At 64.7% G+C, this 14,611-nt stretch overlaps 2 protein-coding genes across 2 annotated transcripts; one reads left to right on the top strand and one right to left on the bottom strand.

Annotated features, from left to right (window-relative positions):
- Positions 1–267: 267 nt before the first annotated feature.
- ADAMTSL5 (ADAMTS-like 5) lies at positions 268–4,333 on the top strand. Its single transcript, XM_010563285.1, has 11 exons — positions 268–417; positions 500–660; positions 1,102–1,162; positions 1,267–1,375; positions 1,471–1,598; positions 1,688–1,811; positions 2,445–2,528; positions 3,097–3,260; positions 3,344–3,589; positions 3,869–3,938; positions 4,020–4,333. Exons 1-11 carry the CDS (start codon positions 268–270, stop codon positions 4,331–4,333), a joined length of 1,611 nt encoding a protein of 536 aa, XP_010561587.1.
- Positions 4,334–8,644: 4,311 nt separating this feature from the next.
- On the bottom strand, positions 8,645–14,601 carry PCSK4 (proprotein convertase subtilisin/kexin type 4). The gene is made up of 15 exons (XM_010563283.1): positions 14,548–14,601; positions 13,948–14,052; positions 13,763–13,858; positions 13,477–13,605; positions 12,714–12,790; positions 12,511–12,599; positions 11,761–11,933; positions 11,469–11,681; positions 11,117–11,217; positions 10,642–10,745; positions 10,357–10,474; positions 9,996–10,172; positions 9,565–9,689; positions 9,114–9,233; positions 8,645–9,042 (listed from the first exon to the last, which is right to left on the bottom strand). The coding sequence occupies exons 2-15, from the start codon at positions 14,047–14,049 to the stop codon at positions 8,645–8,647; spliced, it is 2,022 nt and encodes a 673-aa protein (XP_010561585.1). The 5' UTR covers positions 14,050–14,052; positions 14,548–14,601.
- Between the last annotated feature and the right edge of the window lie 10 nt (positions 14,602–14,611).

The raw sequence follows: 14,611 nt of genomic DNA, 5'->3' as shown, positions 1-14,611 counted from the left end.
GGTGTCGTCTCCCGTGCCCGCCGCCGCGTGGGGCACATGTGCGGGATGCGGCGTCGCCTGCTCGGCTGCGCCCACCCACCTGGCCTTGCTCGGGGTCCGAGACTCCGGTGTGGCCGCGTGGCACCAGACCCCCACATCCCCGGCTGGTGCCGCCGGTGGTGGGGACCCTCCCCGCTGTGTCTCGTCTTGCCTCCGTCTCGCTTCCGTCCCCCTTGCTGGGGTCCCTGCGGGGGACACGGCGGTGGCCGTCCCGCCTCGGCAGCGCCGATGCCGGGATGTGGGACACCCCGCTGCCGGCCGCCCCGGTCCCTGGGGACGGTGGGGCTCAGCGCTCCCTGCTCCCGCAGGTGCCGGCAACCATGGTGGCTGCTGCTCCTGGCCTGGCTTAGCCTGGGCTGCGCCGGCGGCACAGCGCAGGTGAGGGGTTTGGGGTGCGCGGCGGGACCCCCAGGCCGCTCGAGCCCAGCCCCGGCGCTGACCGTCACCTTCCTCCACGCAGGGCCCAGCCCTGGGGACACCGGCGCAGGTCCCCGAGCCCCCAGCCCCTGCTCGGCCCCGCCGGCAGCCGGCCCGGGGCACCTGGGGGTCCTGGGGACCCTGGAGCTCCTGCTCCAGCTCCTGTGGGGACGGCGTCGCCCTCCGCACCCGGAGGTGCCTGCGGTGAGTGGGGGACGGGGCAGCATGACCCCCCTGGGGTGTCCCCACTCCTCCACACCCCCCGCAGCACCCCACACCCCATGACACTGCTCTGTCGCTGACTCCTCACTGTCCCTGCGAGCCCTCGGCACCGCGCTACGCCCTGGCTAAATTTCAGCCTGATTTTGGAGGGGAAGGGATCGGGGAGGGCAGGGGGGGAGCTGGACCCTGCCGCATCCATCCTGGGGTGCAGCTCCAGCAGGATGTGGCCCCATGCGGGACATCGTGGTCCCTGCTCCCACTGCCTCATGGGGATGCGTCACTTCCCACCCGGCTGCAGCTCGGTGGCTCGGCGGCATCCTGGCCCCGGAGATGGGGAATGTCCCTGTGGGGGACGCAGGGTGCAGGCAGGGCTGCTCGGGGAGGCCGTGCTCCGTCCCCGCCGCGCTGACGCTGTGGCCGTAGGTCCACCGAGGAGGAGCCGTGCACGGGTGACCCGCGGCAGTACCGGCTCTGCCAGCTCCAGGTGAGCGTGCGAGGGTCGTGGCACGGCATGGCTGGCCCTGGTCCCGGCCCCGCAGGGCTCCGTCCCCCCCATCCCGCAGGGGCTCCATCCTGCTGCTCCCGCAGGGCTGCCCCGGCGGCTCGGTGCCCTTCCGTGCCATGCAGTGCTCTCTCTACGACAACAAGCCCGTCCTGGGCACGCAAGCCCGGTACCGCTGGGTGCCCTTCCATGGAGGTGAGTCCTGAGATGGCGGGCGGCATCACCGGGTTGACCGGGGGCCATGGCTGCCACCGGCGTCACCCCTTTCCCTTCCCTCCTGGCTCCGGCAGCCCCCAACGTCTGTGACCTCAACTGCCTGGCCATGGGGCACAACTTCTACTACACCTTCGGCCGGGTGTTGGACGGCACCCGCTGCAGCCCCGGCTCCCCGGACCTCTGCGTTGGCGGGCGCTGCCTGGTGGGTGTGCGTAGGGCCGGGATCCCCGGGACCCCCGGGACCCCCAGCCCTGACCCCCCACCCTGAGGCTGTGTCTCGGCTCCCCGCAGAGCGTGGGCTGCGATGGGATCCTGGGCTCGGGCACACAGCCCGACGCCTGCGGCCAGTGCGGCGGCGGCCACGACACGTGTCTCTTCGTGCACCGGCTCTTCCAGGGCACGGACCCCTCCTCCGGTGAATGAACCATTGCCCCGGCCCCCTCCATGGGTGAATGCTTTGGCTCTTGGCTCCCCTGTCCTCCCGTCCCCCATCTGTGTTCCCAAGGTGTCGCCTGGGTCCCCCGTCCCCCCGTCCCCTCTCCCTCATTGCCGTTGGGGCATCGTCCCTGATCCCTTCCTGTCCCCAACACTTAGGGACAGGGACAGCGGGCTTGGAGGATCACCCTCACCGGGGTGATTTTGTCTCGTTGCAGAGGGTATCGCTCCTCCAGAGGGTGGGTGGGGGGTCTCTGGGGCACAATCCATGGCGTCCCCAGGGCTGTTCAGGGGTCCCTGGGGGCACCCAGGGTCCGTGCGTCCGTATCCAATGTCCATGGGGTGTCTGGCCAGGCTGTAGGGACGATGATGCCTGTGAGGGCAGACAGCCCTGGATGGCACCCCAGGGCCATCATCGGGTGCCCCAGATGTCCCAGCATGTTGGACCAGTCTGGGTTCATGTCGCTGGTTCCTGGGCTGGGGCTGGGGCTGCACCAGACCCAGAGCTCCTCTGTGCCCGGTCCCCTCCCACCCCAGCCCTGTCCCCCCCTGTCCACGGGCTGTCCCCTCGGGCTGTGCCCTGGCTCTGCCCTGACTGTGCCCTCCCTGCCAGGTTATTTTGGGTACATGAATGTGACCAAGATCCCAGCTGGGGCCACCCATATCAAGGTGACGGACAAGAGCCGCAACTACCTCGGTAGGACGTGTCCTGTCTCCGTCCCAGTCCATCCCAGTTGGTCCTGGTTGGTGCCACCCATGGGTGCAGGCAGGGCAGGGCAAGGGGTGGCTGTGCCGTGCCGTGCCGGTTCCCCCCCTCAGATGCTGTTTTGAGCATCACGGGTTCAGTGAACTTGCCGGCGCTCGGGGCAATTTTCCAGAGGCTGCGGCCGTGGGTTTTGGGAAGGGCTGAGCTGGAGCGGGGCCAGGCCAGGCAGCGCAGGACCAGGACCAGGTCCCCTGTCCCCAGACCCCCCAGTCCTCCTCCTGATCCAGTCGGGGCCCTGTTCCCTTCCAGCGCCAGGGCTTGCGGGGGGGGGGTTTGCACACCAGGGTTTGGCTCCGGCTTGGGACCGAAGCCAAGTTCTTACAAGAAAGCAGATTTCTCCTGAGCCCCGACCGCAGCTCTCCCAGCCCACGCTGCCCTCCCTGCTTGGGGAGAGGCCTCCGGTGGGGACCCAGGCATCTGGGCTGCCCCCAGCCCAGCCCAGCACGGGGGTCCCGGGGACCATGCAGTGCTCGGCCCCTGGACGTGCTCCTTCCCGCAGCCCTGATGACAAGCGATGGGCGCTACGTGCTCAACGGGGACTGGTCCATTGCCTGGCCGGGACCATACGAGGTGGCCGGCACCCAGCTGCACTATGCCCGGGACCCCGATGGCACCGAGACCCTGGAGGCGCCCGGGCCCACCGACAAGGATCTGCATGTGATGGTGAGGGCAGGGGTGGTACGGGGATGGGGGCAACTGGCCCCCAGCCCCCATCGCTCCTCTTAGCTCTGCCCTTGCCCACGCAGGTCCTGCTGCAGGAGCCCAACCCTGGCATTGAGTACGAGTTCTGGCTGCCCCGTGGGCACCCCCAGCCTGGCCATGTCAACACCAGCCCCCTGCGGCAGACCCAGCCCCGGGGGGCCGGCAGCCCCCCACCCCCGGAGCCCGTGGTCACCCCGGCCCCGGCACCACCGACCAAGCCCAGGGGCTCTGTCACGGAGCCGCCGCCGAGAAGCCCCCCCAGCTGGAGCGTGGCCCGGGCTGCCGCAGGTGCCTGCTCCCCTGTGGGGGTCCCAACAGCCCCCCCGTAACCCTGGGGTCTCTGCTGTGGGGAGGGTCCTGGAGACCCCCAGGGGTTCTCCATGAGATGGGCACCCTAAAAAAGGGCCCCCTGACTAAACCCTCCCCAGGACCCTCGGGAGGCCGGCGTGTCCCCTCTCTCCTTATGGGGTATAGAACCCCATTCCCCCTCCTGCTGCTGCAGGAGGGGGTTTTGGGGGTGCAGTGTCTCCTCTCCCCCCCTAAACTGCTACAGCTTTGCCCCCGCAGAGCGATGCGGGAGGTGCCGCCCACCCAAGGGACGTTCCCAGCGCATCTGGCACTTCTGCCAGAGTGACTTCGGTGAGCGCCGGGGACGGGAAGGGGCTCGGGGTGATGCCGGGGAAAGTGCCCAGCTCAGGGTGCCCCACGCTCGCCCCTCAGTCTTCCAGGGCCGGATCCTGGCGCAGCGCTTAGTGGGGCAAGAGACGCGCTACGAGGTGGAGGTGAAAACGCCGTATCGGCACCGCTTCCCGCTGGTGTCCCGGGAATACGTGTGGGTCCCCAACATCTGCGGTTGCCCCCGGCTCCAGGAGGGCGGCGAGTACCTGCTCATGGCACGGCGGCACGTCAACTACGAGCGCACGCTCAACCGCATCCTGCTGCAGGACAACGGCTATGCCCGGCCGTGGACGCCCCGTGAGGACCGGCTGGTGCGGGAGGCAGCCCAGCACTGTCCCCAGCCCCGGCCGCCCTGAACCCCCTCCCTGGGCTCCATCGCCAGGGGAGGGGGCAGCCGGCGGGACCCCGAGGGCAAACCCAGGGGCTGGCAACGCTCCTGCCGTGCACCGAACCCTTTCCGTGGCTGTGGAGGGGCCAGGGCCCCCCCGTCCCGCCCTCTGCCCTGTGCCGGGCATCTCACCGTCCTTGGGGTCGACTTGGCTGCGGAGGGGTGGAGGATGGTGGTAATTTATTTTTTTGCAGAAAATAAACCTGTATATCACCTCCTTCGCCGTGTGCGCCTTCCTGGCTGGAACCGGCCCAGGGTGTCCCATGCCCTCCCCACCGCAGGGGGTCCCCTCCCTTGTCCCCATGCTGAGCCCCCAGAGAAATGCTCCCGCCCAGCAGCGTGTCCCTGTCCCTGAGATGGACGCCGGCCAGGTTCTGCTTTTCGAGGTCAGGGACCTGCTGCTTATCTCTTTTCCGGCAGAGGCGAGCGGGTCCCTCCCTGTGCCGGAGCCCCCTCGCCCGTAACCCAACCCGCGGGCTGGCGGGCACAACCGCGGGGCCCGTGGGGGGACAGGATGTGTCCGGGGTGCTGCGGGGTGCATCTCCCACTTGGTGCTCCGGGAATGGTCTCGCACCCATCCGGGGGTGGGTTTGGAGCGGGTGCTTGGGGAAGGGCTGAGCTCTACCAGCTCGTGTCGCTGGTGACTGTTCCCAAACTGGGCACGGGGCTGGGGCCACAGCTGGGGGGGGGTACCTGGGGTGGGTGCCCTGAGTGGCAGCTGCCAGCCCAGGAGGTTCCTTAGCACACCGCGTAATTAATCACCAGGAGCCAGAGATGAGCCCTGGGGGCACCTGGGTCTCTGTGCTGCGCTCCCCAGCTGGTCCCAGTAAAGCCTGGCTGATGCCAGGTGCTCTGGAACGCAGGCAGAAGCACCTTGGGGTGATTAGGACTGGGAAAAAAGTGCCTCCACCCTATAAAAGTGTCCCCTCCCACCCCTCATGGCTGGTTTGGGGTTGCCTGGGGGGGGTTGTCTCTGGGCAGGGGTGGGTGTGCTGGCTGCTCTGCCCTTGGGGGGACGGCCCGGGAGCAATGCCTGGCAGCCCCAGGGCTGCTGCTCTGTGCTGTCACCTTTGGGCATCCTGTGCTTGGGGTGTCCCTGTCCGGCTGTCCCAGCCATGGCGGGGTTGGGGACAGTCACCCCACGTGCAAAGAGACCCCGCAGGGAGAGCAGTGGGGACCTGGGGCTCTCGGCCATCAAGGCTGGGGCTCGCCGGCGGGCTAAGAGCCGGCAGAGAGAAGGGGACCAGGATGATCGTTGCCCGCTGTGGGGCTGGGACTCCTGGGAGTGTGTCCCGTGTCCCCCCTTGGAGTCCGTGACCCCCAGGAAGGGCCGGCTGGCAAAGCTGCGTCTCAAGGGGGAGCATTGCAGGCTGGCGTCTGCTCCCCCCTGTCCTGGGGAAAGGGGTGAGTGTGTCTGTGTCTGCCCCCCCCCCGGGCAATCCCTGCCTGGGGAAGTGGGGGTCACCCCAGGACCCTTCTGTCCCTACAGAACCTATGAGCCCTTCACCGCAGCCCCGCTATAAGGGTGCCTACTTCTCGGGGCTCCCTGCAGATGAGTGCCAGGACCCTGCTGCCCCCAGCCTGTGAGTATGCGGGAGGGGGTCCCCGCAGCCCCCCAGCCCTGCAGCAATGCCAACCCTCTGCCTTCCTCTGGCCAGGCTGGTCCCTGCGGTCCCAGTGCCTGGCAGGGATGGTCCCCGAAAGACCCGCAGCACGCCGGAGCGCACCCTCGTCCTGGAGCTGGTGAGCTTGGGGGGGGTCTGGGGGGAACGACTGCAGCCCTGGGGCTGGGGTCTGACTCTGTTCCCCGCTCTGCAGGAGGGGACCCTGGTCTGCTCCTCTGTGCTCGCTGGCTGGCGGCAGGGTGCCGTGGCCACCTTCACCACGGTCTTCCAGGGAGACTCCTACAAGGTGGATGCTCATGTGCTGGGGTTGGGACAGTGGGGTGCTGGGTCCCTGGTTGAGGTGGGGGGGCACAGAGGGCTGTGACGAGCCACATTGTCCATGTGGGCTCTGTGCCCGTGTCCTCCCCTGACAGCCAGAGGGGAAGGAGACCCCGGGGAGAGGGTGGCTGAGGGGCCCCTTGGATCATGCTTGGGGTGCTGGTCCCACCTGGGTGCCAGAACTTGGGTGCTGGGGCTGCCTGGCGATGCTGTTCCCTTCCAGGTCCATGTGAAGCTGCGTCCCCATGTGGAGCAGTTCCTGGAGAGCCTTTCCAAGACCTACGAGGTACCCGGAGCCCCCACGTTCCCCTGGGGTCTTGCAGGAAGCCGGTGTGGTGCCTCTGCATCGGGGAGGGAGGGACTCGGGCAGCCTGTGCAGGGACCTTTGCCTGCTCCCCCAGATCTTCATCTTCACAACTGCAAAGCGGGACTATGCCGAGAAGGTCCTGGATGTGCTGGACCCCAAGAAGAAGCTGATCAGGTGATGATGGCCTTGGTGAAACCCCGCTGGGGACCTCCCATGTGGCAGGGACTGGTCCCCACGGGCTCTGCCTCCCCTTCCAGGCGCTGCCTCTCCCAGCCGGACTGCCTCTGCGCCCGGGGCTCCTACTGGAAGGACCTGACCCGCCTGGGCAGGGACCTGGCCAAGACAGTGGCCCTGGACCACACCATCCAGGGCTTCCCCACCCAGGTACTGGCAGCGATGGATTTTGAGAGGGGTTTTTGTGTCCACCAGCTCACTGGGACCACCACGGCTATGATGGCTCCTCTGTGGCCAGTGTTCACCCTCTCTCTCCCCAGGCTGCCAACTGGATCCCAGTGCAGAGGTGGTGGGGGGACCTGTGGGACGAAGAACTGCTGCACCTCACCCTGCTGCTGGGACAGCTCTGCCGGGCGGTGAGGACCGAGGGGGGGGAGCTGGAGAGGGGATGGGCAACCTGGGCTCCTGGGGCAGGGCAGTGTGAGCTGCCCTGGACCCCCTCTCTGGGCACAGCCCTCCCCTATTCCCATCTCTCCCCATGCAGGATGATGTGCGCGCCGAGATCCAGCGTCGGTTCCTGCACCGCAGGCTGCCCACTGAGGACTAAGGGCAGCCCAGACGGAGGGGAGGGGGACGGAGAAGACCCCTCGGAGGGGCCGGTGAGGCTCGCACTGCCACGGGAAGCCGCAGTCCAGTGCGTCCAGGCTCTTAACTCATCCCGTGGCGCTGGGCTGATGTTTTGGCAAAGCCGTTGCCCCCAGGCCCCTCCCTTGGTGTTTGCAGCCGTGCTCTGCTCGTGTTCCCAGGCAGGCTGCGAGGCATGGATCCCAGTGCCTTTTGAGGAAAAGCTCCATCCCAGCTCCCTCCTGTCTGCGCTCTGTAAGGTCCGGCCAAGGGCTTTTTCATGGGTGATTATACACTTGGACAAAGGTCTCGCTCTCTTCTGTAACTCCCAAGCACGCCTCAGCTGTGCAAACGTGCTCAGGGATGGCACGGCCGGCGCGGGGGGGAGAACAAACCACCCCCACCCTGCCGTGCCACGGCCGTGTCCCGGGGCAGCCGTGGTCCTGCGGTTGGGAGGCTGATCCCGGCGTGGTGCCGATGCCCCTGGGAGGGCCCCAGTTGGCAGCTCTCCCCATGCCCGTCCCAGCCCTGCCTGGTGCTGTGTTGCGTGCCGGGGTGCAGCTGCTGCTGCGCTGCTGCCAGCCATTTGCCTCTGCTCGCTGCCGTGGTGGGGTGGGGGGGGGAAGAGCAGGGCGGCCATGGGGTGCGGCAACCCTGGGACCTCTTTTTTTAAGAATTAAAGGCTGCTGGTAAACAAGAACCAGGGACTGCACCGTGCTCTGTACTGTGTGGTATGGGTCCGGGCTGTTCTCCCCAAGCAGCGGTTTGGAGCCTGGCTGCCTCCCCTCTGCCGAAAGCTGCGTGGTCTCGCAGCTAAGCTTGTGCCAGAGGAGCTGGCTGCGGTCACTTGGGTGCAGCTGTTTGGAGAGAAGTCCCATCTCCTCTTCCCCACGGCCCTCCACGCGTGGGAAAGGGCGCAGGGCTCCTGGCTCTTCTGGAAATAGCTCCCTCGCAGGAGCGTGCCAGGTCAGGGTCCCTGGGGGGGGTGTCTGTGTGTGTGTGGGGGGGAGAGGATGAGCCAGGCGGGGAGGGAAGCCACAACCTGTGTCCCTGCTGATGTGCAGAGCTGGACACAGGCTGGGATCAGCCCAGGCTCTGCTGGGAAGGGAAATTACCCTTCAGAGAGGGTGGTCCAGAAAGGCAACAACCAGTTTATTTCAGAAGCCAGGTGAGGGCAGCTCTGTCCCAGGCTGGGATCCAGCCCCCTGTGTCCGTGCAGCCCAGGCTGGTGTCACACTACCCTTCTAGCCCGGGGACAGCAGGAGCTACCTTTCGTGATGCAAAAGGCCACACGGTATGTGACATAGAGGAAGGCTGAGAGGATGAGGGTCCCGCAGACAAGGACAGGGAGAAGGTCACTCTGCAGCCCCTCCTCGGTGGGGAAGCCCTGCAGAGGGGAGCAGGATCGGGTGAGCTCATCGAAGGTGCCAGCAGGAGGACAGGCCGTGCAGTTGTTGGCCGAAGCGCCCCGGCACGTGTAGCAGGAGGGGTGGCAGCTGGCACAGACGCGGGCTGCGTTGGTGGTGACTCCCCTTGTCTCAGTGGCAGATCTCTGGATACGGCTGTAGTAGCGCGGAGGGCAGTAGGACAGGCAGGAGTGCCGGTAGGCGAACAAAGAGCTGCCGCAGTCTGTGGAGGAAGGGTGGTATCGGCCAGGCTGTGGGGCCAAAAGCACCGTCCCCTCCTGCCCAAAGACTCACCCTCGCACGCTCCCTGCGCATCCCGCCTGAGGCACTTGTCCGTAGCAGAGGCTGCAAAATGCCTGGCTGTCATCTCCTCGTCTGTGCCGTGGAGGTGCAGGATGAAGCTGGTCAGCAGACCTGGGGGCAGAAGGGACAAGATTCAGTGCTGACGGCACCCATGTTCCCACCCTCCAGTGTTTGGGATCTGCAAGCTGGTGGATGTGGGGCTGGAAGCTTTGAGGCTACGCGGGGGAGAGCAATCCATGCCCCCTTCCTGGCTGTGTGCTGGCCAGAGACACCCTCAAAACAAACAAGCATGTCCCTGTGGAAAAAGAAGGCTCACATACCCAGGAGGAGCAGGAAAAGGACAAGTCAACAAGTTGCTAATCAAAGTAGGGGAAAGAAGAATGACCGGGCACTGGTGACCCTCATGAATGGCGTTTGCTCCCCTGGGGCCCTGGGCACCCACCTGTGTTATAGGCATCGCCCTTGTTCTCTAGCCGGAGTGTCCAGGTCCCGTTGGGGTTCTCATCCCAGAAGTGTGTGGACATGAAGGTCCAGTCCTTGTAGCCCTGCTGGCTGGTGTCGTACGGGCTGGAGGAGAAGAGAGCTGGGAGTGATGCCCAGGGGCTGGAGGGGAGGGATACGGCCCATGGAGGCCCTAGAGTCACCCTGTTCTTGGTTTAAGGGGGCATTGCTGAGACATGACAAGGGCCACAGAAGAGTTTTGGGCACGGTGAGCCCGTTCCCTCTGGGGACCAGAAGCAGCCACTTCAGTGTGGGGGAGAGTCTCCTGGCCCCAGGAGAGGCTGAGAGGAGGACCCCCCTCTGCCCCCCCACCCTAGCAGCTCGCAAGTCTCATTGCAACGTGCTCCCTGCAAGCTCGCAGAGCGCTCTTACCGCACAGTCACCAGCGTGGACGTGGTCCCCATCGGGCTGGTCAGAGCAATCACCAGGTCCCCCCTGCGGCTGTAGCTCAGAGAGAGCTGGACCTGGACGTGCTCCAGCGAGCGGATGTGCTTGGTCCTCCCAGAGCAGGAGACGTCTGTAGAGACGGTGAGCTTGGAGCCGATGTTCCTACCAAGTACAAGACACAGGTAAGGGCATCTCTTCCCCCTCCATGGGCATCCTGCCCTCTACCATGACCTCTAAGCACAGCCCTGTGGTTACAGCAGAAGCCGTGCAGCGCAGACCACTTTTGGAGAAGCAATGTCTGTTCCTGCAATGGCCAAGGTCAGACCCAGGGGATATTGGCCCTTACCGGGGGGTGTGAAGAGCCTTGACCGAACCCCTCTGCTGGGGCCGAGTTCCTTTCCACTCCTTGGCCATCTCCACCAGCAGACCAGCGTCCAGGAGCCCGTAGCCATAGTGGTGGCTCACTGAAAAGCAGATGCCAGCCAAGGTGGACCCCTCTGCACTGGGAGAGCACTGGGGGCTCCTGCCCCAGGTATGCTGGCAGGAGTTTGAGGGGCAGCACACCCCCGCCGCAGCCAGGGGAGGGAAGCAGGAGCAGGCAGGGCAGGCAGCGGCTGAGCCCTGAACTCACCCTTGCGTCCGACCCCGTTCACAGCCCAGTCTTCTGCCTGCAGGTGAGCGGGCTTGGAGGTCCTGATGACGAGATGCTGTAGGTCACGCCAGGTCAGTGCTGGGCTGGAAGCAAGCAGGATTTGGGGACAGAGGTCTCTGCTTTGGGTTAGCTTTTGAGGGTCAGATCTGGCTCTTCTAAATTCCGATGTGGGTAATTAAGTTAGCTGTCTGGGTCGAAGCTGGTCCCCCCACAACCTCCTTCACTGCCAAAAAGCGAGCAACAGAGACCTCCAGAGGACAAGTCTCCTTCTGCCTCTGGCTGCTCCCCTTCAGTGTCCTGGGAGAAGATGCTGCCCCACCACAGCCCTGGGAGACCTCAGCTCCGCATTCCCAAACCTCCCTGCTAGCAAAGTCTCCCTTCCTTGTCCCTTCAGGGTCCTGGCGAGGCACCAGGCTCTCCCTGGGCATTGTCCCGCTGCCACGATGTCACCTACTTGGCCTCCAGCGCGAGGGCGACCATTCCTGCGGCCAGCGGGGCTGAGGCAGAGGTGCCTGTGTGCTTGTCGGTGCAGCGGTGGTGTAGGTCGGTGGTCACCTGGGGGGGAGAAGGGGGGTCTCGGCACCATTGCCTGCTGCTGGAGCAGAGGGCAGGACTGTTTGGAGTTGGGCAACTTCAATAAATGCTCCCTCCGGGTCCCTTCATGCTTTTTGGGGTCTACTGTGGACACTTTAATAAAGGCTCCCTCTCCCTCCCCAGGTAAGGAGGGCTTGGATGAACCAGCTCCGTACTGGGAACTGGTGTCTGCCCAAGTGCGGTTGCTCCGGCAGAGCCGGCATGGCACTTACGATCTGCACTTCGCTCGTGGTCCTGCTGCTGTAGGTGGTGGTGAGGATGGCGGAGCAGCCCTCGCTGTACCAGGGCCTCCGGCCGCCTGCCAGGACGCTGCCCACCGAGAGGGTATAGATGCTGTTGGCGTACCCATCGCAGTTGCAGTTGTCGTAGTTGATCCCACCGTTGCCGGAGGCCCAGATGAAGATGGAGCCGAGGCCACCCCGTCCCTGGCAGGGAGGGAGGCAGAGGGGGATGAGCAGGGAGTCCCTGTGCCGGTGAGGTCCCCGAGGCCAGCACCGAGCTTACTTTGGTGACCCCTCTGTGGAAAGCCTCCGCAGCCAGCACGCCTGGCCCGTCCACGGTCTTCCCGTCATCCTCGGGGCCCCAGCTGGCACTGTAGATGTGGATGTGCTGGGGACGCAGGCTGAGGGACTGAGCCTCCACCATGTCTGTGATGGGACCGTCCAGCATCCGCACGCCTGCGGGGCCAGGAAGAGGAGCAGCAGTGTCCGAGAGGCGGCAGCACGCAGGAGGCCATGCTGGCTCTGGGTGGACAGGAGCCTCATGCATGATACACCGATGTAAAGGCTGAGGGGCATCTCGCTGGCCCCCACTTCACCCCCCCGCCCCCGGTTGCCTTGAGCACCTTTCACATGATGCTGCCCTAAGGAGATCAGGCTCCCGTGGGTCTGTGCGGCCGGCCGCTGCTGTGAGCTGGTTCCCAAAGCTCCTCATTAAGCCCTTTGCAATTAAGCCCAGTGAGTTCTCCCACCTTTTAACCCCATTTGCCACACTTGCTTCCTCAGGGGAGCCTGAGCCCACGCAGCGTTGGTGCTGCCTGCCGGAGCCTGGTGTTGTGGTAGGCATTAAACCCCCAGCGAGCACCGAGCCCCACACCATGGCTGGATGTGCAGTAACACCGCAGCACCCTCTACTCACCTGCAAGCCCCCATCTCCCCCCCAGAACAGCCCTGCCTGGGGCCACGTGTGTCCCCCCAGGGTGCCAGAGCTGGTTTGCAACTTTCCTCCCACCAGCACGCCGGAGCAACAGCTCACCTCCGACTTTGGCATTGTACGCAACGCCTGCTCCGCAGATTCGGTTGTTGGCTGCAGCTGCCACTTCTCCTGCACAGCGTGTCCCGTGCCTGAGGGGCAGAGTTAGCCTGTGAGCCATCCTCTGTGAGGGGTGAAGGGGCCTGGGACAGCCTCAGCCCCCAGAGAGATAAAGCACCCAGTACAGGGTGCTGGGCAAAACTTACCAGTTCTCGTCCCCGGTGGCGTACCTGGGCTGGGGATCAGGGTCATTGCTGTTGAAGTCGTAACTTGCCAGAGGGTCCTATTGCAAAAAGAGGCACCGGCATGAGCAAACTGCCTTTCAGCATGGATTGTGACAGCTTGACGCAGGCGCCTGGTGCTTCACCCGGTGTCTGGCAGCGCAGATCACCCTGCCTGCCCATGAGCTCACTGCCTGCCCCGCTGGGAGAGGGCAGGGGGTGCCCCTTCGCACCCAGCAACTGTACCGGGTTAACCTGGGGTTGTTGGAAATGGGATTTCGCTAAAGGAGCATAACTTTGCACATTGCTGTGCTGCTTCATCTTGCCCAGGTTTATGTTCACTGAGAAAGCCCAGCATGGCAAGTCACCTGAGGGCAAGCCGCACAGCTAGGAGAGAGGAACTACAAACCACTGAAACGATGTTGTTATAAACAACAGCTAAGATTTACCTATCCTTTCCTCTCGGCTCTCAGAGCATGTGAGGGTTTACCAGCTGTACTGGCTTTGCAGCTTGCTGTAATTACATCTATTTTGGGGGCTTGACCGTGTACAAGTTCTAACGTTTCCTTGATGTGAGAATGCACTGCGGGAGACGTCAAACCTTTTGATTCAGCCACAGAGAGGCTGAGTTCCCACTGCAAAGTCCCACGGGCGGGATGAAGGCACCAGCTCCCACCCTCCCCTGGAGACAACACGCCCTGAAGGAGCCGGTTCCTGCAGCCCGCGCCGCTCGGCCCCTCATAGTTACGTAGTTGGCAGACAGGTCCGGATGGTCCTTCTCAATCCCATCGTCCAGGACGGTCAGCACGACCCCCAGCCCCGTGTACCCTTTGCTCCAAGCAGTGAGGATGTTTAGATCGGGATTGATGTCATTATTCTGGAAAACGGATTAAATTTGATCAGCCCCTGGGTAGCGGGCTGCGGGTGACCTTCAAGGCCTCTTCTGCTGCATCATCACTGTTAGCATTAGTCCTGTTTACACATCGGGGAGGCGATTTGCTTGAGGATTAGACGAGAGAGTGGCAAAATCTCACCATGTACCACTGTTTATGGAACCAGGGATCTGTTGGCACCACACTGACGCTTCTCTTCGTGCGCCTCTTTACGGTTTGTTGCTCAAACCAGAGAACCTGGGTGGGAAGCAGCGTTGTTGGTGGCAGGCAGAGCCTGCCCAGCAGGCATGCGGTAACTTGGGTCCCTGCAACCTCCTCCTCCCTACCTTTGGCTCTTTTGTCAGGCGCATATTCCAGCCCCAGTGTCTGCTTAAGGCTTTCTGCCTGGTGCCACGGTGTTTGAAATGATAATAAGGCTCTCCCTCCATCACCTGCAGGCAGCAAGGAGCTGTTGTAAGAGGCAGTTTTTAGACAAGCAGCTGGGCTGCGGACGCGTGTGCCAGCTCTATGTGGGCCGTAGGGATCAGAAAGGTGCATTTAATGCGAGTTGTACGTGGCAAGACAAGTGGGGAGTGTCGCTTGGAGAGAGGGTGGGCTCCCGGGGGGGTTTGCGTGTGCCCTTCGGGTTTCCTCGCTCACCCGTGCGCACACGGAGGCCATCAGCAACACGCGCCCCTTATGCTTTCACCCGCCTCCGACGGTTTAAAAGCACTAGAGGGAACGATCGAACACCCCTATTTGAACATTAAACCAGCGTCCCGCTGTGGGACACAGGGTGGGGGTGAGCGGAGGGGACGAGCGAAGGGGGACAACGGCGTGGGACGAGGGTGCGTGGACGGGAGCTGCTGGGCTCGCCCCAGTCCCCGCCTGCCCCATCGCCCTCCCCGCGGCACCCGACCGGCCCGCGGGCACCGACCCGGCCGCACCTGACCCAGGCAGAGCAGGCCGTGCCGGCGGGCCAGACCCCCGGCCTCCCGCGGGCCCGCCGCC

This window comes from Haliaeetus leucocephalus, unplaced genomic scaffold (assembly GCF_000737465.1).
Source record: "Haliaeetus leucocephalus isolate CR32 unplaced genomic scaffold, Haliaeetus_leucocephalus-4.0 Scaffold164, whole genome shotgun sequence".
Lineage (NCBI taxonomy): Eukaryota > Metazoa > Chordata > Aves > Accipitriformes > Accipitridae > Haliaeetus > Haliaeetus leucocephalus.
Note: the sequence above shows the minus strand (reverse complement) of the source record. Positions and strands in the feature narration are given on the sequence as shown.